A 20,622-nucleotide genomic window follows, 5' to 3' on the forward strand; every position below is an offset into this window, starting at 1 on the left:
CACCCCGCCTGTGGGCCTTCTGGGGCCCGTCAGCATCCTCCTCACTCCCTGAAGAGCTGCCGCTGCTGTCCTCGCTGTCGTTGGAGGTCTCAGAGGCCTTGGCTTTGGGGTGTCCCACAGGAGTGGCTGTGGCTCGCTCGACTGCAGGGACCTCAGCCTTTTTGAGCTTGTTGGTCATCTTGGCCTGCACAGGGGTGATCTGAGGACTCATTACAGGGAGTGTGCCCAGAGCATGGTCAACCTAGTTTGGTTAAAAAAAAAAAAAAAAAAAGGGTAGAAGAATAAATGAAGGGAACTAACTAAGACTTGGTGCAACTGAGCACCCTAGTCACCTCAGGACCAAATGCCGCTTAGCTCTTCGCACCCAGGCCTCACTTCGTAGCCTTCCCACAAATGCTCAGATGGGCAGCAGGGGGGAGATGGGGAAGAGACACGTGTGCATGCTACACTCACAGGGCAGGTCAGTGCTGGTGCTGGGACTTGAGCCCTGCCTGGGCCCTCCCTTCTATTTTCTGTCATCTTTGATCGCTGTCCCCCTCCAGGGTGGGGCCTGGCCTCACCACCACCCAGCTCCCCAGCTCACCCCACTTGAAGACGGGGTCCTGGCAGCAGGAGGCTGGGCCTCACTGGCTTTCTGAGCAAGGACCTTCAGGGCAGCCTGGGTCAGCGGGAGGTGAGCAGGGTTCCTCTTTGTCACCTGTGGACAGCCACAGGCAGCCCTGAGACTCTCAGGTTCTCAGGATGCCATCTGTGCCATGCCCTGGTCAGATCCTGGCTGGGGTAGGAGGGGCCTGTATGTATCTGCACAAGGAGCCATGGGGCTGAGAGTGGGGGACGGACGGACAGTCACAGGGATACTGCCACATGTGGGCAGAAAATGGGGCCAGGCTTCAGGTTCTAAGTGATCATGATGTTCTCAGAGGATCCAAAGACAGCTTCTAGCCTAGCGGAGGGAAGCAGCTTGGGTCCCACCCGAGGCCCCTCAACTCAATCTGAGCTTGCACTGGGGAAAAGTCTCTGGCCTGGTGGCTGCAAAAACTTCCTCAAAGGTCCCCCTGATGCCGCCTGGCTTCCCACATCTGCCACCAGTCAGGGAGTGAGAATGGGAAGAGCGGGGCGGGGCTCCCTGCAAACCCCCCAGGCCCTCCCAGCACTTCCCTAGAGGGTCCCAACACCTGTGCTCTCCTGCCTGGAGGACTCCCTGGCTTGGAGGACTTCTCTAGCCTTGATGTCACCTCCTTGGGGAGGCCATTCCTGCCCATCCTTCCTAAAACAGCTCACCCCATCATTCTCTAGTTTATACTCAGTTTCCTTCAAAGCACCCACCCAAAATACTCAGGTATTTTTTGGCTTCCTTGTTTCATGGCCCACAAGGGAAGGGACTTCCCTGTCTTCTTTCTGCATCGCCAGTGCCTGGTGCGGGCAGATGCTCAGCACCATCTGCTGGCTGAATGGCCGAATGGATGCAGGCTGCTGGGTGCAGTGACCACAGCACAGCTACCCATGGCACCCGTGCTCCCAGGCAGCTTCTCCTGGGCTGCACCTCATGATGAGCCCCTCTGGGACAGAGGTGCCCCATTCCATCCTGCCCTCTTTGGTGGTGGTGGGGAACGGGACACAATGGGACAGGAAAACTAACCCACGTGGCCCAGGAGCTGTGTACCAGGAGTGAGGAGACCTGGGTTCTGGCCCTGCTTGACCCTAGGCGGGCCTCAACAGTCTTGTTGAGGAGCAGCACTCAGTTCCGCCATTCACACGGTGAGCCTCTAACCCTATCCTGCTCAGGCTGCAGACTTAGGCAAAGGCCTAGCAGAAGAGCATTGAAAACCGTGAAAGCCAGTATCCACACTGAGAAAGGGCAAGGTTTGTTCATGGCATTTCCGAACCAAGAGAGAAAAAGACCAAAAGCACAACCACACTGGAACGGCTGCCAAGGGACACGCGGAGCTGCCCTGGTTCTGCCTGGGGGCCATGCTCCCAGACTGCTCTTCTTCACACCTCAGAGGTACCCGGGAGCCGCTTCAGGCCTGCAACCAAGCCAGGGAAGGGCTGGCCACAAGGGGAGGCTACTTTTGGGGGGTGGCGCGGAGGGGGCAGGGAGGTACCTTGCCCCCAGGTGGCCTGCACAGCCCTCCCCTGCCTGCCAGGTACCTGAGTGATGGGTGCCTCCTGCTTCTTGCCTTCTGACACCCGACCGGATGCCTCACCGCCGCTGGCCCCAACAGTGCTGGCTCTGACAGCCGGCCTTGGGTGGGCCGTGAGTGGGGTCACGTTGGTTCTACCGGCTGAAATGGAGTGGGATGGGGTACAAGTCAGGGCACCCAAGTAGCAATCCCCACTTACCAGCCCTTATGGGGACGTGGCCCAATGCTCACGGTATTTGCAGCAAAAGCCTGCCTCCCCCCACCTCCCTGAGCCTCGCAGGCAGGAGCTGTCACTATCTCTGTGTCACCAGCTCAGGGGAGATCACAGGACTGCTATGGCAGTGACCCCAGAATTTCTCCTGGCCCCTCCCCACACTTCAGGCCTAGACAATGTTGCCTCTCAGCTGGCCAGGCCAGCGCTTTGAGCAATGATGGGGAGCACTGCTACCAAACGGGACCTTCTGTGCTCTCAGAAGTCTTCCTAAGAATATCACGATCATTTGCAAAGACTCAGTGACGGGTGTTCAATGTAGTGCTGTCAGTGATAACCCCCCAAACCATGAAGCCCTTAACTCCCTCCAGCAAAGCACCGCTGGCATAAACCACACTAAGCCCACCCTGAGGACTGCTCTGTAGCCAGCAAGAGTCACACAGTAAATATGTAGCGTCACAGTACATCAAGGAAAAATCAGGGGCATATGTGCCCAGTAGGACCTCGACAAAAACAGATATAGCTCCAGTTTTTGTAAAGTTGACAGTTCTAAAATGTCAGTCATTATTCCAGACAGTGGATTATACTGACATTTTCCTCTGGTGTTATTCTGTATTAAATGAGCCTACCAAAATCAGGTATTATTATCCTCACAGCATCAGGACAACATTAGCCATTTTCCTGATGGCACTGGGAATATCACAGATGCTCAGAGGTCAAAGAAATCCCAGATGTAGCTCTGTCTCCCACTGACAGATGGAATCCTTGCCTACAACGTCTGGTTAGACTACCCTGACTCACTTTACATGCCAACAGGACTGGGAGGCTCACCACCACCTCAGAGCACCCTTCCTCGTTCAGGCAGGCGGTTAGTTGTTACAAAGCTCTTCCTTAGATTACGTAGAAACCTACTATCTGCAGCTCCTAGCCACTGGTGTGGTTCCACCCCTTGGAGCTGGCAGAGAAAGTCCTGGCAAATACTCCTCCGGAAACAGAGGTCAGAGGTAGTTCCTCATCGGCATGAACCAATGTAGGCTGCAGAGACCTGGCCCCAAGCCCTTCCTGGCCAACAACGTGCCGGGTAACTCAGCCAGCAGCCTCAATGGGGCTTGAGCGTGCACGTGTGTGTGCTGGCGAGCCCTCCCAGGGGAGCCTGGCAGTTGCGGCACAAGAGTCAGCCCAGCCTAGTGGGCCTGTGCTCACCAGGAACGGAGCACTGCGTAGCGGGGATCACATCCTCATCCTCACTCTCGGAGGAGGAGCTCCTGGCTGTGCTCTCCGAGGCCTGGGCCTTCCTCGGGGTGTCTGCAGCTGGAGCTTGTGTGGCGGTAGCAGCTGGGCCAGCTGGACTACGATTAGGGTCGACAAAAATCAGAGGGGGTTTAATCACCTTGAAAAACAAAAACAAAACATACCCCCCCAGTGATTAAAGGCTTGGCCAGGCAAAGGGGAAGCTGGGGAGGGACTTTATAAGGCAAGGGGTCCAGGGGACCCAGGGTAGGCAGAGGTCACTCGGGCTGCCCATGGCACCCTGTGCACCCCTAGTCCAGGCACCTCCTAAGACCCACACAATAGCTCACAGTGGCCCCTGAGGTCAGCAGTACTAGCTCCCCTGGATGGGTTGGGGGAGGAAATTAGACATCCAGAAGAGCTGCCCAGGGTCGCACAGTTTCACTGAAGTGAAGCCAGGGCCAGAAGAACCAGTGCAGCCTTCTTGCCTCTGGCTAACTTCAGGGACAGACGCTGGCCGAGCAGGGTGCTCTAAGCAGCACAGCCCTCAGCTGCCCAACCATTACACACGATTCAGCTGGGGACTGTGTGTAACTGAGCTGCTCCTGCCCAAGAGATGCTGATGTGGCCTCCTGAGCTGTGGCCTAAGGTGCAACCACTCAGCTATACTGACCCAGTGTCTTCAGCAAAACAAAGTGCACAGGAGAAAAACCAAGGTGAAGACTTAAGGAACCCAATGAGAGTGTGGCCCCGTGTGAACTCTTATCTAAACACACCAGATGTAAAGACCATCATTCACGAGACAATCTGGGAAATGGGGACACTGACTGTGCAGGCCAGTTTCTTAGGGGGTGATGCTGTGCGGTGGCTGTCCTTTAAAAGAGTACCCCAGGGTTGCTGGGGAAGGAGGGGAGGGCTTGCACAAAGTAAGCCTGGTCACGAGTGCAGACCCGCTGAGGCTGGGGAAGCACGTGGGGGTTCTTCATGCTGTTCTATCTTTGGGCAGGCTTTACATCTTCCAGTGAGGCACGAAAAGAGAGAGAAAGCGGCCGCTCCCTGGGATCCTGCGGACCAGGCCGGGGTCACAGCTCAGGTGGATAGATGCCTGCTGCACGCAAGGGCGCCTTGCACACATGGAGCCAGGGAGCTGGATGAGGCTACATCTCCTGTCCTCAAAGGTCAGACTTTGTTGGAGATCCCCCCTTCTCCGGCCTGGGGGCGGGGGGGATACACAGGGCAGTGGCAGGAAGCTGCCCTAGGCCAACCTCTGGGACCCGGTCTCGCCCATCACACCAGCCTGCCCACCTACGGGGCCCAGGGGGCAGTGGGAGAGCTAGCATGAAAAGTAAAGCAGAGAGGTGCCCGCCTGAGGGGGGAAGCTCTGCTGGGCTGCGGCCCTTCCCACCCTTGCCAAACGGCCTCCCCCGCGGCTGCTCTGATCTGCCGCTTCCAGAGCCTGCCTTCCCACATGATGAAAGAGAGAAGGATGGAAAGTGGGAGAAGGCTTACAGTTGAGGGAGGGGGGGATCTATATATATGTGAGAAGACAGAGGAACAGATTGTCGGGGACGAGGAGAGGCACCGAACCCACCGCGGCAAACAATAACGTCTGGGATGTTAAAAGCAGCTCAGCAGCAAAAGCCTCCTCCCCCCGTTCCACCTGCCCACACGGCCTCCGGGCTGGGGGCGGCGCGGGAGGCCTGGCGTCCGGGGGCAGGGACACGACAGGGGTACAGGGGCAGGGCATCATGCAAAAGTGGGCCGTGCGACCCAGGGAGACGGGGAAACCCGCCTCTGATCCCACCTCTGCGGGCCAGCCCCTGGGCTTCCTCGGCCCCAGTTTCCCACCTGTTGAGGGGCCGTTAGTAATCTCAACCCGGGCTCGCTCACCGGAGGGGCTCTGCTGCGCTTTTTTTGAAAACTGCAAAGCACAGCACATGCAGGGGTGACCAAGGCTTACGGGGAGCTGCTGCAGCCTGAACGCTTGGCCGGACCTCCCAGCAGGCACCAGGCAGCCAGGGCCCACAGGGGGTGCAGGGGCTCCCCTCCTGCTGAACCACCAACCCCGGGGGGAGCGGGGAGCTTGTCACAGCTCGGCTCATCAACTCTGCCCTCATTCCAGTCTGGGGCTGGCTGGGAGTGAGGAGCTGACCAGCCCAGGTGGCTAACTCTGGGGGCAAGGGACAGAGCCAAGGAGGCATCCGAGAGCCCCTCACAGAACTGCCTCAGGGCCGCTTCATAGGTCCTGGGCCAGCCCCACCCTAAGGGGCCAGGAAACCCCACTGCCCAGGGGTGGGCCTGGAGCCTTGTGGTTCACTGGCCCCCAGGGAATGTCACTCCACAGGTTGAGAAGGCTGAGGCTCAAGAGAGGGCAAGTGGCCACACCCAGGGTGACCAGCAAACTGTGCCAGAGCTGGGCTGGAAGTCAGCTTTCCAGGCACCAGACAGGAGCTCCTACCAGAAACAACCATGCTAGGGCTTCAACTTAACACACTAATATGGTACCTACCCCAGCACAGACCCTGTTCTGGGGTTCATAATGCCAGCACAACAGGGCTGAGCCACAGAACACCACCCCCTGAAGTATATCTCAGAGAAAGAGGCTGGGGCCCATCCTTTGTAGCTGGGGAGACTGAGGCACAGTGAGGGAGCCTGGGAATGGAGCCACAATCGCCTCCACCTCCCAGCCCGAGACTCTGCCTACCACCCTGGCATCCATCCGTTTTCTCCACTGATAGGCTAATAATAACAGAGTGAAACTTGTCAATAGAGAAGTACTTGACAAATGCATAATAGTGATAATAATCATAATTAGTGAGCTGGGGATTAAGGAGCTAAACATTCCCCAGCAGTGAGGAGGGGCTGCAGTTTCCTTAGGCTGTGCCGTCTTCCCTGAATCCTCCTAGGGAAAGGCACAGAACGCCAACTTTTCTCCTGCTTCTTTTTTAATAGGGACTCCAGAATCTTCAGGACTAACGTACCAATTAAACGGTTCAGCTTAAGCATGATGTTCATTTTAATTGTGTTAGTCCGCCCCCGCAAAGCAGGGCGAGGCAGCCCCCTCCCTCCCAGCTGTCCCGATCCTGCTCAGAGGAGGCGGCGGCCTCCTAAGGGTGCCCGGCCAGCCAGAGGGCAGGGCCCAGCTGGCCTTCCTCTCTCCTAGGAGAGGGGACAGTGCAGATAGCAGGCACAGCGCGGACGGCCTGCGTTCAAATGTCAGATCTGCCCGCTTGCTCCTGGACAGGTGATGCTGGGCAATTAGTTCACTCAACTTCTCCGAGCCTCCTCCTTAAGATGGGGATAAGAGAAGGACCTACCCTCAGAGAGATGTTGTGGGTACTTAATAGAATAAGGAGGTACGGGGTTTGGCACAGAGTGGCTGACAGCGTTAGATGGAGCTGTTCATTAGGATTTTTATAACCTGGTGTGAGCACCCCAGCCTGTCACAGGGTGGCAAGCACCTGACCTCCCTGGTGGGCAGGTCAGCACGTGGTGTGGAATCTGAGGGAGATGGTTACGGAGACCCCACTTATGGGACTGGCAGTATGTCCAGGCACCTGGGGCTACAGGACAAAGGGCACTGCCATCTGCTGGACAGGTGGGCCTCACCCAGAGGCCTGACTTAGCAAGCTGGGGAGACAAGGTGGCCTTGGTCCCAACCTCAGGGGGAACAGTCCGGGGAGGACGGCGGGTGCAGCAGAGCATGTGAATATGCGCCACGGGCGCTGAGGCGAGGGCCCGGTCGTGCCCACTGGCTTCTGCCAAGCTCCGCAAAGAAGCCTCCCAGCCCCAGACAGGAAGGGGAGGCACAAGGAGCCAGGGGCCAGCATCTACCTGGTTTGTTCTGAGTCATGACAATTTGGGGAATTGACTTCAACTCCCTGGGCTTTGATTTTTGATGCATCAAATGGGCCACAGCACGTGCCCTCTTGCAGTGACAGGTGCTCCTCGTCAGGCAGCACACGGTGCCCGGATGCGGGAGGGAGGACAGTTACCCTGCCTGCTTACAGTGCAAATATCCAGGCCTCAGAATGGTTGGGGTGTGCCCAGGGTCACAGAACTGGTGGCTGGGAGAGCCAGCACTGAGCCTACATGGTTTGGCTCTGAAGCCTGGATGCTCAATGATGCTCTGCTGCCTACCTCCTGGGGTTACTGCGAGGATGAATGAACCAACCAGGAAACCGTAAAGTGCTGTTAAAATGGCAAAGATCTGCCCTCGCCCTCCACCTCCCCAGCCCCCTCCCCAGGCCCTGCTACCCTACTCTGAGCTGCAGTGTCCCAAAGAGAAGGAAGGGCATACCTGGGTGGCTGGCAGCTCGTCGTCGCTGCTCTCGGAGGACCCCTCTGCGTTCTTCTCCGGAGGTGCTGGGGCCTGGGCCTTGCTTTTCGCAGTTTTGGAGCTCCCCTCTTTCTGAGGGGACAAGCACATGGGTAGGGGAGAGGAACCATTAGCTGAGGGGGAACACACCTGAGGGACTAGGGTGGGGAAACTGTGGCCAGTGAGCAAGGACCCTCACGTATATCGGCTGTCCACGGAAAGCAGCACAGCCCCTTACTACACGCACAGGAGGATAGTCGCAGGCATGTGCCACAGCCACTTGGAAACACAGGCTTCCATTTTGCTAATGCTCCCTCCAGAGTTGGCTCTGAACTTGAAAGGGACGTAGGAGTCAGCCACCAGCCGCCACTCAAACCTGAGGGCTGGAGTGCTGTTGGTCAGGCCTCTGAATGAGAGGAGACAGCAGCCTGGGACTAGGTTGCAGAGGGCAGGCAGTGGTGCCAGCACGCTCACATCGGCTGTGGCACCCCCAGGTAAAAGCCAGACCCACCTGGAAGTGTCCCAAGGCTGCCACCCCTCCTACCAGGCCAGGAATAAATGAGGGGGGCTGGCTGGGCAAGAGCTGAATCAGGGGGCCAGAAGAGGAGAGTATGGAGAGGTAGGCACTGGTAGTGACCAGCTCAGGGGAGCCCGGGGCGGGGGCAGAGTCCAGACACTACAGCGGCTGAGCCACGCAGGCTGCCCGAGTCTAATTTCTCAAGAGCTGCTAGATCTTGATTTATGTCATTTCCTACTTTTTAAACGGGTCAGCTACAACGCACACTGCAGCACACCGCAACAGCCGCGCCCCCATGTCTTCCTCATTAACAGAACCCGGACTCTGATAAGCAGCACCCCCGCACCAGGCCCTGGGGGAGGTGGCCCTTTCTCCCAGCCAATCACAGAACTACAAGCCCCTTATCAGTGAGCGGCTTTTTTGTGTGTGTTGGGGGGGGGGGGGGGAAGCACATGCCTTAGATCTGAATGAGGAGGGGAAGGGGGAAGGGAGGTCAGCTGAGGGACTTCCTAGCTCTTGTGGAGGTGCTGCAGCCCTGCCAGGACAATGAGCAAAAGATGGAAGAAATCTGGGTCACCCATGATGTCGCACCCAAGGAACCACCTTTACCCCAAAGCTTTGTGCATTATGAGGTAACCAATGCCCTTTAAGCCTTGGGAATTAGGTTTTCTCCTGCAGATAAGTGGATTCTTGGATCAGGGCATCCTTAAGACATAGAAGAAACCCCAAAATACTGTCTGAACAAGGCTGGGACCCCTGTGTCTTAGTCTGATGTGTAGGCCTCTGTAACTGTGACCGGTAACAAGCAACTAGAAGTAACTGAGGCCCAAAGGATGGCTGGCCTTTGTGGAACCCACCTGACTTCACGTTCCCTCCCCTTGGTCATCCCCTGCCCCGGAGTGCCTAGCTCCACTTTTTTGTCTAGCGAACCCCTGCTCTTCAGGCTCCGCTCAAGCGCCTCTTCTGGCCTCTAAGAGACCTGTTCTCCCAGCTCCAGCAAAGAGCACGGCCAGAATATTCTCCAATAAGCCAGCTACTTCGTCTTGCCCACGAGGCCAGGGCCAGCATCTTTCATCCCTTTATCTCTACCAGAGAGACACAGCGCTTGTACTTGGTCTGGTCTGATGCATTGAAGGCAGAGGTCAGAGCTAGGAGCACTGTTTTACTCGTGAAGAAAACAAATCTAAGAGGGGATGGAGCTCAGCCTGGCACAGGAAAGGAAGATGTGGCCACACAGGGGGCACATCTGGGTGCTGGAGCTGACAGGGACCATCTTCCTAGATGGACCAGAGCTCTCCAGTTTGCTTTAGCAGCCACCACCCTCTTCAGCTTCTCCTGACACCCAGGCTAAATGTTGACTACCAGGCCTGTGTAAATCACTTCCAGCACACGCATGAGCCCTCTGAATCCTAGAGTTGGTCTCCCTGAATTCCTGCAGGACACAGCCGTTCCTGCTGCTTTCTGCACACGGACAGAGGGAAAATCATCCAGATAAAAGCCAGTTCCTCATTCCTTCCTTCTCACTCCTGAGGTTTCACACCAGTGGAGCTCCACCTGGGGAGACACACATGCCTACCTGCGGTCCCAGGCCCAGGTGAGGGAGGGGACTTCTTCTAGCCCCCCAGGACCCCCTGGAACCTGAGATTCCTAGTGACATCCTGGGATTTCTGGCCTCTTTTACCTTGGCAGGAGGTGCTGGTCTAGCCTTCTGTGGGGCTGAGTTGTCCACTCGTGTTGTGGAGGCCTCGGCAGATGCAGGAGTGCCTGAGACACCTTTCAGCAGGGAAGCCTTGGTTTGGGGAGGCTTTATACCAGGTTTTACCTAAGGAGACACGGAGGACAGCAGCTGATTAAGGACCCGGGAGCCACAGCTTTAAACTGGTCTTCTTTCCTCACCTGGCCCTGCACCAGTCCTGAGGGAGGAGTGGGTTGTATCAGCTCAGAGGCCTCGTATGGTAGCAGCTTCCTCATCAGGCCTCACCTGGGCCGGCGCCTCCTCCTCGCTGTCAGACTCCTCCTCACTGCTGCTCTCAGAGTCCTCCTCCGGCTTCCCAGCCTGGGTGGCCACGGCTCCTGTCTTCCTGGGAGGGGCTGCTGTGGCCCCTTTCCTGGACAGCCCCTTGCTGGGGGCTGAGGCAGTTCCGACCTGGGGGGTCTTCCCTGAGGGCTTCACCTAGAGCCAGAGAAATAGAATTAGGGGAGGGAGGGACAGCAAGAGCTGCTCTCCACTCTCCCCGGGCCTCACCGGAGTGGGGGCCTCCCCATCACTGTCGGACTCCTCCTCACTGCTCTCCGAGTCCTCCTCTGGGTTCTTGACTGGCCCTGGCTGGGCCTGGGCTGCTGTGGCCACTGCCTTCCCCACAGCTGGCACAGCGCCCTGGCCCCTCACTGAGACAGCATTGCTCTGGGAGGTTCTTGCTGGTGGCTTTACCTGAATAAGAGGTAGTGGCGTTAGGGAAGGAAGTAGGTAGCACAGCTCCATTTAGGTTAAGCCCTCCCATGGTGTGAGTGTGCAGAAGTCCCTCCCACCTGTGCGGGGGGCCTGTCTGGGCTTAGCCAACTGCTTGGTCCTTCTCTCCACCCCACCTCCAGCCTCTCCTGGGCTTCTGGTTCCACTTGCCTTGGCCGGGGACTCCTGCTTGATTTGAACAGCTGCACTGACAACTTTTCCTGGAGCTGATGCTGCCCCTTTGGCTGAAGTTGCTCTGGTGGGAGCTTGGTTGGCCTTGCTCTGAGGGGTTTTCACTGCGGTCTTCACCTAGAAGGAGAAATAGGAATTGCAGAAGGGAGAGGGTAAGATGCAGCAGAGTAGTTAGACAAGGACACTGATTCTGGAGTCAAATGCCTGAGTTTGGATTCTTGCTCCTCCATTTAATAGCTGTGTGCATCTGGGCAAATCACTGATCTCCTTGGGCTTCAGTTTCCTCCTCTGTAAAATGGGGCTAACCACAAGGCCCACCCACAGGATTATCATAAGGATTAAATGGGAGAGTCACAGTGTTTAACACAGTTCCTGGTGCATAACAAGCACTCGCCTAAACTTGTTACTGTGAGCACTTTTCTTGTGTTGGCTAAGCATGAGTCTACCCACAGCAGAAGTGTTTTCCAGGCTCCCTTTCAGCTAGGTGGCTAGTTTAACTTCTGGCTAGCAAAATCGAAGTATACAATTTGACTTTTTTTTTTTTTTTTAAGATTTATTTATTCATGGGGGAGGGGGGGCAGAGGGAGAAGCAGGCTCCATGCAGGGAGCTTAATGCAGGACTCCATCCTAGGAGCCAGGATCACAACCTGAGCTGAAGGCAGATGTTCAACCACTGAGCCACCCAGGTGCCCCACCATTTGACTTTCTTATATGTGTAGAAAACATGGGTCTTCTTCCTCCTAGATAGAAGAAATGCTGAGGTAACAGCTGGAGCTCTAGCAGTCATTTTGGTCTATGAAGCAGGAGCCAGGTACTCAGGATGCCAGAATAGAGAAAATCATGGCTATTTGAGGTTTTCTTCAGTTTAACCTAATCTTAACTGATAGCCAAGGGATCCTCCGAAACCCCCCTCAGGGCATCTAAGCAAACACAGACCGAGAGACAGGAGAGCAACAAAGAATTAAAATCTTTGATGGGAGATCGCTGACAGGTGTGTGAAATCAAACTCTGCTAATGAAAAGCAAAATGAGGAATCTGGTGGTGTCTCTAGGCCCCTGACTCGTTCAGAGAGGTCATCTGATCACTGATTTGTCCCATAGCTCAGCTTTCCTCATCCACACAAGACCAAGTGAAACTAAGAATTGGGACTTTAAGAAAGCAAGCCCTCTAAAGCATAGACTGTGTCTGGCTAAGCCAATGTGCTCAGCACAGAAAAGCCATCCAGTGGGGAGCAATGTCTTTTACATTCACTTAAGAAAACACAAAAGGGATCCCTGGATGGCTCAGCGGTTAAGCATCTGCCTTTGGCCCAGGGCGTGGTCCTAGAGTCCCAGGATCAAGTCCCATATTGGGCTCCCTGTGTGGAGCCTGCTTCTCTGCCTATGTCTCTGCCTCTCTCTCTCTCCCTCATGAATAATAAAATCTTAAAAAAAAAGATTAAAAAGAAAACACAAAAGATACCAGCACTAAGCTGACCTCACAAGTCTCAATAAATTTAAAAGGACTGAAATCATACAAAATATGTTCTCTAGTGCAGAGGGATTAAACTGGAAATCAATCACAAGGGGGCACCTTGGTGGCTTAGCTAAGTAACTGCCTTCGGCTCAGGTCATGATCTCCTGGGCTCCTCGCTCACCCTCTGCAACACCCCCCTCAGCCCCCCGCTCATGTTCTCACTCTCAAATAAAGTCTTAAAGAAAAAAAAAAAATCAATCACAAAAAGAAATCTGCTGTCCCAGGTATTTGGAAACTAACCCACTTCTCAATAACTCATGTTCAAAGAATAAGAATAAAAACCCCAACATTTCAAAATTCACAAGATGAAGTTAATGCAGCCCTTACAGGGAAATTCATTGCTTTCAACTCTTAAATTAAAAAAAAAAAGAGCTACAATAAATAATTTAACATTCCATCTTAAGAAGCTAGAAAGAGAAGACCAATTCAAACCCAAAGAATAATAAAATTCAGAGTGGAAATTAATGAAATAAAACCCAGAAAATGACAGAGAAATATCAATGGAACTAAAAGTTATTTCTTTGAGAAGAACAACAGAATTGCTGTCTTCAGCTAGGCTGACCAAGAAATAGAAGACACAAATTACCAAAAGTTAGAAAGAAAGCAGGACATCACTATAGATCCTATGAAAATTAAAAAAGATTACAAGAGAATATTATGAATATATGCCAATAAACTAGACAACTGAGATGAAAACACAAGTGTCTAGAAAAAGCACAAAAGATTTACTTATTTTAGACAGAGCAAGAACATTACAAGCAGGAAGGGCGGAGAGGGAGAAGGAGAAAGAGAATCTCACTCAAGCAGACTCCATGTAGAGTGCAGAGCCCAACGTGGGGCTTGATCCCACAATCCTGAGATCATGACCTGAGCCAAAACCAAGAGTCAGACGCTCAACCGACTACACTACCCAGACACCCCAAAAGGCACAAATTATTAAGTGTGCACAAAATTACCAGAAGGTAAAACACATATAACTGACTCAAGAAGCAAAAAAACCTCGATTAGGCCAATAATAATTTTCAAAATTGACCTAGTCATTAAAAATCTTCCACATTCAAAAAATTCCAGGCCCAGATGGCTTTATTGGTGAATTCTATTAAGGAAGAAATAACACCAATCCAACATAAACCCTCAGAAAACAAAAGAGAATACTACCCAACCTATTTCATGAGGCCAGAATCATCCTGATACCAAAGCCAGATCAAGGCATCACATAAAAGCTACAGACTAATATTCCTGATATAAAGACACAAAAATCCTTAAATGATTAGCAAACCAAATCCAGCAAAGAAAAAGGCGTATACATCATGACCAAGTGGGATTTACTGTAAGAACAAAAGGTTGACTTAATACCTTAAAAAAAAAAAAAAATCAACTAAACGCAGTATATTGCATTAATAGAACAGGAAAAAAAACAGTAAGATCACTTCAATAGAAAAAAACATTTGACAAAAATTCAACTCCAATTCATAATAAAAACTCAACAAACTAAGAACAGGAAAGAACTTCCTTGGGGCACCTGGCTGGCCCTCTCAGTCAGTGGAGCATATGACTCTTGATCTTGGGGTTGTGAGTTCAAACGCCACCCTCCCCCACCACGTTGGGTATAGAGCTTACTTAAAAATAAAATCTTAAAAAAAACCAAACTTCCTCATTCTGATAAAGGGCATCTTTGAAAAACTTAGAGCTAAAACCATACTAAATAGTGAAAGAATGAATGTTATACCCTAAATTAGAAACAATGCAAAGGTGTCTACTTTCACCATTGCTATTCTACATTGTACTAGAGAGTATTGCCAGTGCAGCAAGGCAAGAAAAAGAAATGCCATCTAGATTGAAGAGGAAAAATAAAACCATACAAAACATGGTTTGAATATAGAAAATCTTAAGGAATCTACAAAAGTCGGGAAAACAGATAAGCAAATGTAACCAAGTTGTTAAGATCAACATAGAACACAAGGTCAGGCTCCAAAGGCGCCCTAGCGCTTATTCCGCCATTCACCACATGCTGACTGACCATCTGCCCCACCCTTCTGACACCAGGGCTCTCTTCCTATGGCATTTCAATCAGGAATCACCTCCTTCCTCAGACTCTGGCACATCTGGTTTTCCAGAAGCACTCCAGTCTTTGTTAATTTGTTTTGAACCTCAGCTCTCTCATGGAAGGTTTCCTTTGAGCTGGCTGGGGGATCTGAGCAGACCAGAGGCCATCTGACTCACTTGACCCCAGCAATACTGAACAGTGTAGGACCCACTGAGTGTGAACAGACAGCATTTTGAGAGCGAGGCCATACAAGTATTCTCATTTCATCCTCACGGGAAGTCCACAACAGAGACTTAATTATTCTTATCCTCCAGACAAGACTCCTATCAGACCTGCCTGGCTCAGTAGAGGCAATTCAGGCTTTCTGAAGCTAGGCAAGGCACCATCTTCTGACAGGGCATCAGGCTATAAATCTGAGCCCTAGAGAGGGATTAGCTGCTTTATTGGAGGGAGGGAGAGGGAGGGAGAGAGAAGGAGGGGGAGAGAGAAGGAAGGGGAGAGAGAAGGAAGGGGAGAGAGAAGGAAGGGGAGAGAGAAGGAAGGGGAGAGAGAAGGAAGGGGAGAGAGAAGGAAGGGGAGAGAGAAGGAAGGGGAGAGAGAAGGAAGGGGAGAGAGAAGGAGGGAGAAGGGGGGAGGGAGAAGTGGGGAGAGAATGGCCCCAGAGCACAATCATGTCTGTGGTCGGAAAAGTCTGGGCCAAGATATAGTAGAAGGATATGTGAAAGTCAAAGGCTTTTGAGGCAGGCACACTGGGGCCCAGGCCCAGCTTGGACCCTCACTGGCTGGCTGGGCTGAAGCAGGTCAGCAAACAACTCTTCTAAACTCTAATCTCCTCCTCCAGAAATCAAAGCAAATGAACCCCCGTCTAATGGTACTGGTGGGAGGCTCAGATGGGAAGACAAATACTTAAGCAATGAGTACAATTAAACTTTTCAGGCACTGGTCTGGAATGTGTCTGTAGCTTGCAGATGTGATAGGAGCTGTTGGGCTGGGACACCAGCAAGGCTCACACAGGTCAAAACCTCATGAGGCACTTAGGAATTACAGGAACCTGGGTCCCACAAGGCAACAGTGAGAAGAGGACAAGAAAAAAAATTCAAAAAAAAAATTCAAAAAAAAAAGAAAAAAAATCCATAGAAAATGTATGCTCTGGTATAGGGGGAAAAAATGACTAATCTCTTGAGTGGTTATGGCCGGGGGTTGGGGGGTGTGACAATTACAAATAAAATGGTGAGTGTTAGCCATTACACAGGGTGTTAGCCATCTTCACTCTTCCCAACTTAACTCTTCCAGGCTGGGAGGGGACTCCTGATTCTGTTCCCTATCAGCCCGGCCCACCCTCAGGGTGGCAGATGAGTGAACTTGCTGTGTGTGATAGGTGAGATCTCGTTAAATTCTCAATCCTGTGAAGGCTGATTCCCAATTTACAGAAGAGTAAACAAAGGTCTTGGATTTCATCACTGGATGGAGCAGAAATTTGAACCCAGGCATCCTGGCTCCAACCCCTGGCTATCTGCCCCTGCCACACCACCTGCCCCAGTGATCCTACCAAAATGCTCCGCTTGGGGCAGTTTACTCAGGCCAAGCATGCTCCCACCCTCTGGGACTTCACATAGGCTAGTTTCTTTGACTGGAACACTCCATTTCACCTGGCCAGCTCTTTCAGCCCACAGTTCCCAATGCCACCTCCTCTAGGAGGTCTTCCTCGCTGGAAATCCTTAGATGCTATCACCTACCATGCTGCTGGCCCAGGTGCAGGCTCTCTACTCTCAGCTTTGGCTCACCCTGCTGGAGGAACCTGTGCACACGCCCACGCCTCCACCTAGGCTGGGGCTCCCAGAGGGAGACTCAACAGCACCTGACAGATGGGGTGCCCAACAGAGCTTGTGGAAGGCATAAGGGATCTCAATGGAAGCTCAAAAGGCCAGGGGGAGACCCTCTGACAGGCAGAGGAAACAGAATGAAAAGTGGGCAAGGAGGCTGGGTGAAGGCCGCCAACAAAAGCCCCTCCTCCACCCTGCCCTGGGGCTCTGGTGTGGGTGGGATGGGCTGGCTCCTCCTCAGCCTCACCTGAGCAGGAGCCGCAGCCGCCTCCTCAGCCTCCTCACTGCCCGATTCCTCCTCGCTGCTCTCTGAGGAGTCTTCCTGCACCTCAGTTTTCACTGGGGCTGTTGCAGGCCCTGCCTTCCCAGGGGGTGCTAGGGCAGTCCCTTGGCCTGAGGGCCTCTTGGTGGGTGTGGAGGCAGCCTTCACGGTGACACCTTTCCCCACAGGCTTTGCCTGGAATGACAGGGAAGAGATATGTGTCACAGGTGCCCAAGTGGCCACATGAGCTCTGGCCCTGAGTCAGCTGAATACACTTGGCCTCACCTGTCCTGCTGCTGGGGCGGGAGCAGTCTCCTCCTCACTCTCAGACTCCTCGCTGCTTGAAGAGGCCTCTGGCTTCTGGGCGCCCCTCGCCATAGCTGGAGACGAGGCACAGGCTGGAGAAGCTTCTGCTCTCGCCTTCCAAGGGGCTGGTGTGCCCACTCGCACTGGGGGAGCTTTGGCAGGTATAGGGGTAATGGGGGTGCCCTTCTTTGGGGAGGCCTTCGTCTGGGGTGTTTTCACAGTTGATTTTGCCTGAGAGGAAGCAGAAGTCAGAAACTAGAGAAGGAGCCTGAATGCAGAACACCCCCCTCCCCCTCTGTTTTCGGGTGGGACCCTGCTGCCGTCCTTCCCCTTTGCTCTCTGGGGAGCTGAGTGGTGGGGGTGGTTCAGGTAGGGCTGCACAGCGGCCCCTCCTGGGCCCCACCTGGACTGGAGCCATGGCTGCAGGCGCCTCCTCTTCACTCTCTGACTCCTCCTCACTACTCTCTGAGTCATCCTTGGACATCTTGGCCTTGGCCTGGGTGGCTGCAGGCCCTGCCTTCTGAGGGGGCCCCTTGGCAGGACCCGAGGCAGCTCTGACCTGGGGGATTTTCCCAGAAGACTTTGCCTGCAGCGAGACACACGGGATCAGGGGAGGAGCATGGCTGTGTGCAGAGACATAAGAAACCGAGAGGGCCAGCAGAGTGCAGGTGTGTATAGGTGTGCGCATGGGAGAGTGCTACCAACACCGAGGAGGAGAAGAGCCTTCTAGACAGGAGCCTCACCTGGGCTGGCGCTGCCCCCTCGCTGTCTGATTCCTCCTCGCTGCTGCTCTCTGAGTCCTCCTCCTGTTTTCCTACTGGGGTGGCTGCAGGCCCTGCCTTCTGAGGGGGCCCCTTGACAGGACCCGAGGCAGTTCTGACCTGGGAGTTTTGCCCTGAGGGCTTTGCCTGGGAATAACAAAATACAGGATCAGGGCAGGGGCCCACAGGGGACTGTTTGGGAGGGGAGACAGGAGGTGAGGGAGGCAAATGCAGGGCATGGGGCCCAGGTGCGGAGGGGGAGGACAAGCCAACAGATGGGTCCTCTGAGCAGGGGCACCTGCAGCCTCACCTGAACAGGGCTCCTGGTTGGGGGTACAGCTGTTGGTGCCTCCTCCTCGCTGTCAGACTCCTCGGTGCTACTGTCCGGGTCTTCCTCCCCCGCCCCCTTCTTAGCCTGGCCGGCTGCAGGCCCTACCTTGCCGGGGGGCACTGGAGGGACCCCTTTCCTAGGGGACTCCTTGGCAGAAGCTGAGGCAGCTTTGACCTGGGGTGTCTTCCCTGAAGGCTTCACCTGGAAGGAGATAAATGGAATCAGGGAAGGGAGCCCAGAAGGTGGACATGAGGAGACACAAAAGACAGGGCAAAAGATGCCACACGTACCACGGGTGAGAAGGGGCAGAGCTTTGAGCATGTCCAGGGCTCGTGCAGGGGGGCAGAACAGGTCTCAGAAGGCCTTCTGGGGAGGGGCCCGGGCTGCATGCACTCTCCCTCCCCAGGCCTCACCTGAAGTGGCGTCTTGGCAGCTGGTGGCTCCTCCTCGCTGTCGGAGTCCTCCTCACTGCTATCTGAGTCCTCCTTTGGCTTCTCTGTCTTGGCCTGGGCAGCCGAAGGCCCTGCCTTCCCAGGGGGAGCTGGAGTGGCCCCTTTCCCAGGGGTCCCCTTGACAGGACCCGAGGCAGCTTTGGCCTGGACAATTTTCTCTGAGGCCTTCACCTAGTAAAGAGAAAGGGTGGTTTGTTCCTCTTCTCCTCACCCTCTGGTAGTACCTTTAGGACAAAGCCAAGGCCTTGTTGGGGCCCACAAGATGCCCCTGGTTCTCCCCTCACTCTCTGACTTGACTGGTGCTCAGGCCTGGCCTATCAGCTTCACCCTCTCACTCCAGGGGCCTTCGCAGCCCTGCCCATCTCACTTGGCTACCACTGCCTCTCCTCTGGGTCTGAGACAGACACCAGTTCATTTGGCAGTGCTCCCTGATGCCCCTGCGCTCCTCCCCAAGTCACCCATAGGCAGGGGTCAGAACCTCCCCGGGCTGGCCTTCCTCGTCAGCAGGATAGCTCTGTGAGCACAGGCACCTGGTCTAGCTTGGCTCACTACTGTATCCTGTGTGACAACCCCCCCCCCCCCCCCCCCCCCCCCCGGCCACATCAGGGCCTTGGCACTTGCTGTGCTCCCTACCGGAATGACTTTCATCCAAATGTTCACGTAGCACATGCCCCCCCACCCCACCCCCTTTCAGGTCCTTGATATCTCTGTAAGGCCTTCCCTGAGCACTTCATTTTAATCGCCCATTTCTACAGCCCACGCCGCTTAACCTTCCTCTTTAACACCCAGCAAAACAAACCATATTTATTGTACCTCCCCCTTGCCACCCGGCCTGGGCCAGGATGCAGCAGGCCTCCCCACCCCCCGCAGTCTCCCCTGGCCAGCTCAGGACTGTGGGGCCTTTCCCCACCGAGGTCTGATGCTTCCTCCTCCTGGCTCTCCCACCCCAACAGCCTCCCAACCCCCTGCTTTCCCTTCACATGTGCCCAGAGCCCTGGCCACTTGCCCAGGGGAGGGCATCCCAGCAGATGGAAATGAACAGGATTCCTGTTAGCTAACAAGGCATGAGTTGGCCTGAGAAGCCAGAGGACCAGGCAATTAAAACTGAAGTCCCTTCACTATAAGATCAGCTGGTCACATCCTATTCATAAGACAGGGAAACTGAGGTCCATGGGAGTTACTGACAGGGTAGGGTGCAGGATCACCCTGTGAGAAGCAGCCTGTCTAGGATAATTTACACGGCTGGCTGAGGCAAACCCAGCTGCCAGTGCTGTTTAACTCACGCCCCCAGCTCCCACTTCCCAAACCCCAAGGTGAGTCTGTATCTGGCAGAGGAGATGCTCACCATGTAGCCATTTGGCTGGCCCCCAGGGGGCAGGGGAGTCCCGGGGACACCAAGGGGTAGCCCGGCCCCAGGCCTCACCTGGTGGGGTGGTTCCGCGGGGGCCCCATCCTCACTCTCAGACTCCTCCTCACTGCTCTCTGAGTCTTCTTCTGGCTTCTTGGCCTTGCTGGCTGGGGTCAGGGCACCCCCTCTGCCTTGGGGTGTCACATCCCCTGCCTTCCCAGGGGTTGGGCCTGCCCCTCTCCCTACAGAGTCCTTGGCAGGGGCTGGTGAGGCTTTGACCTGGGGTGGTTTTACTGAAGGTTTCACCTGGAACCAGAAAATGCAATTAGGGAAAAATGATCTTTGACTCTGAGGGGCAGGAGAGGCTTCATGGTTTACAAAGTCCTTTCCTAGTGTCATCTGATTCTCAATCAACTCCCTGAGGCAGATGCTGTCTTTATACTCCTTTTCTAGAAAAGGACAAGAGGCTCAGGGAGGTTAAGCCACTCAAGACCAGCATTAAGGGAAAAGTCATGACTAGAACCCACATCTGTGTAGCCTTGGGGACACAACCCTCGAAAACTATGCTCCTCAGCCACCTAGTACACAGAGTCCAGTCTCTCTCAACTGGGAGCCTCACCCCATCTGCCCCTTCAACAACAGTATCTGATTGGGATGGTCATCCCAAGGACTGAAAGGCCAGGATTTGAATTCCAGTCTTTTTTTTGTTTTTTTTT

General features: G+C 54.3%; 1 protein-coding gene across 1 annotated transcript in view; it reads right to left on the reverse strand.

Annotated features, from left to right (window-relative positions):
* Positions 1-20,622, reverse strand: part of TCOF1 (treacle ribosome biogenesis factor 1) — a 39,499-nt gene that overhangs the window by 6,354 nt on the left and 12,523 nt on the right. The window contains 15 exon segments of the mRNA NM_001003057.1: positions 4-241; positions 584-697; positions 2,152-2,285; positions 3,559-3,745; positions 7,886-7,996; positions 10,102-10,242; positions 10,402-10,593; positions 10,666-10,851; positions 11,041-11,178; positions 16,694-16,903; positions 16,994-17,245; positions 17,418-17,600; positions 17,758-17,922; positions 18,086-18,307; positions 18,520-18,729. Coding sequence (NP_001003057.1) covers positions 4-241; positions 584-697; positions 2,152-2,285; positions 3,559-3,745; positions 7,886-7,996; positions 10,102-10,242; positions 10,402-10,593; positions 10,666-10,851; positions 11,041-11,178; positions 16,694-16,903; positions 16,994-17,245; positions 17,418-17,600; positions 17,758-17,922; positions 18,086-18,307; positions 18,520-18,729 — 2,683 coding nt within the window.

The sequence above is a fragment of the Canis lupus genome, chromosome 4 (assembly GCF_011100685.1).
Source record: "Canis lupus familiaris isolate Mischka breed German Shepherd chromosome 4, alternate assembly UU_Cfam_GSD_1.0, whole genome shotgun sequence".
NCBI lineage: Eukaryota > Metazoa > Chordata > Mammalia > Carnivora > Canidae > Canis > Canis lupus.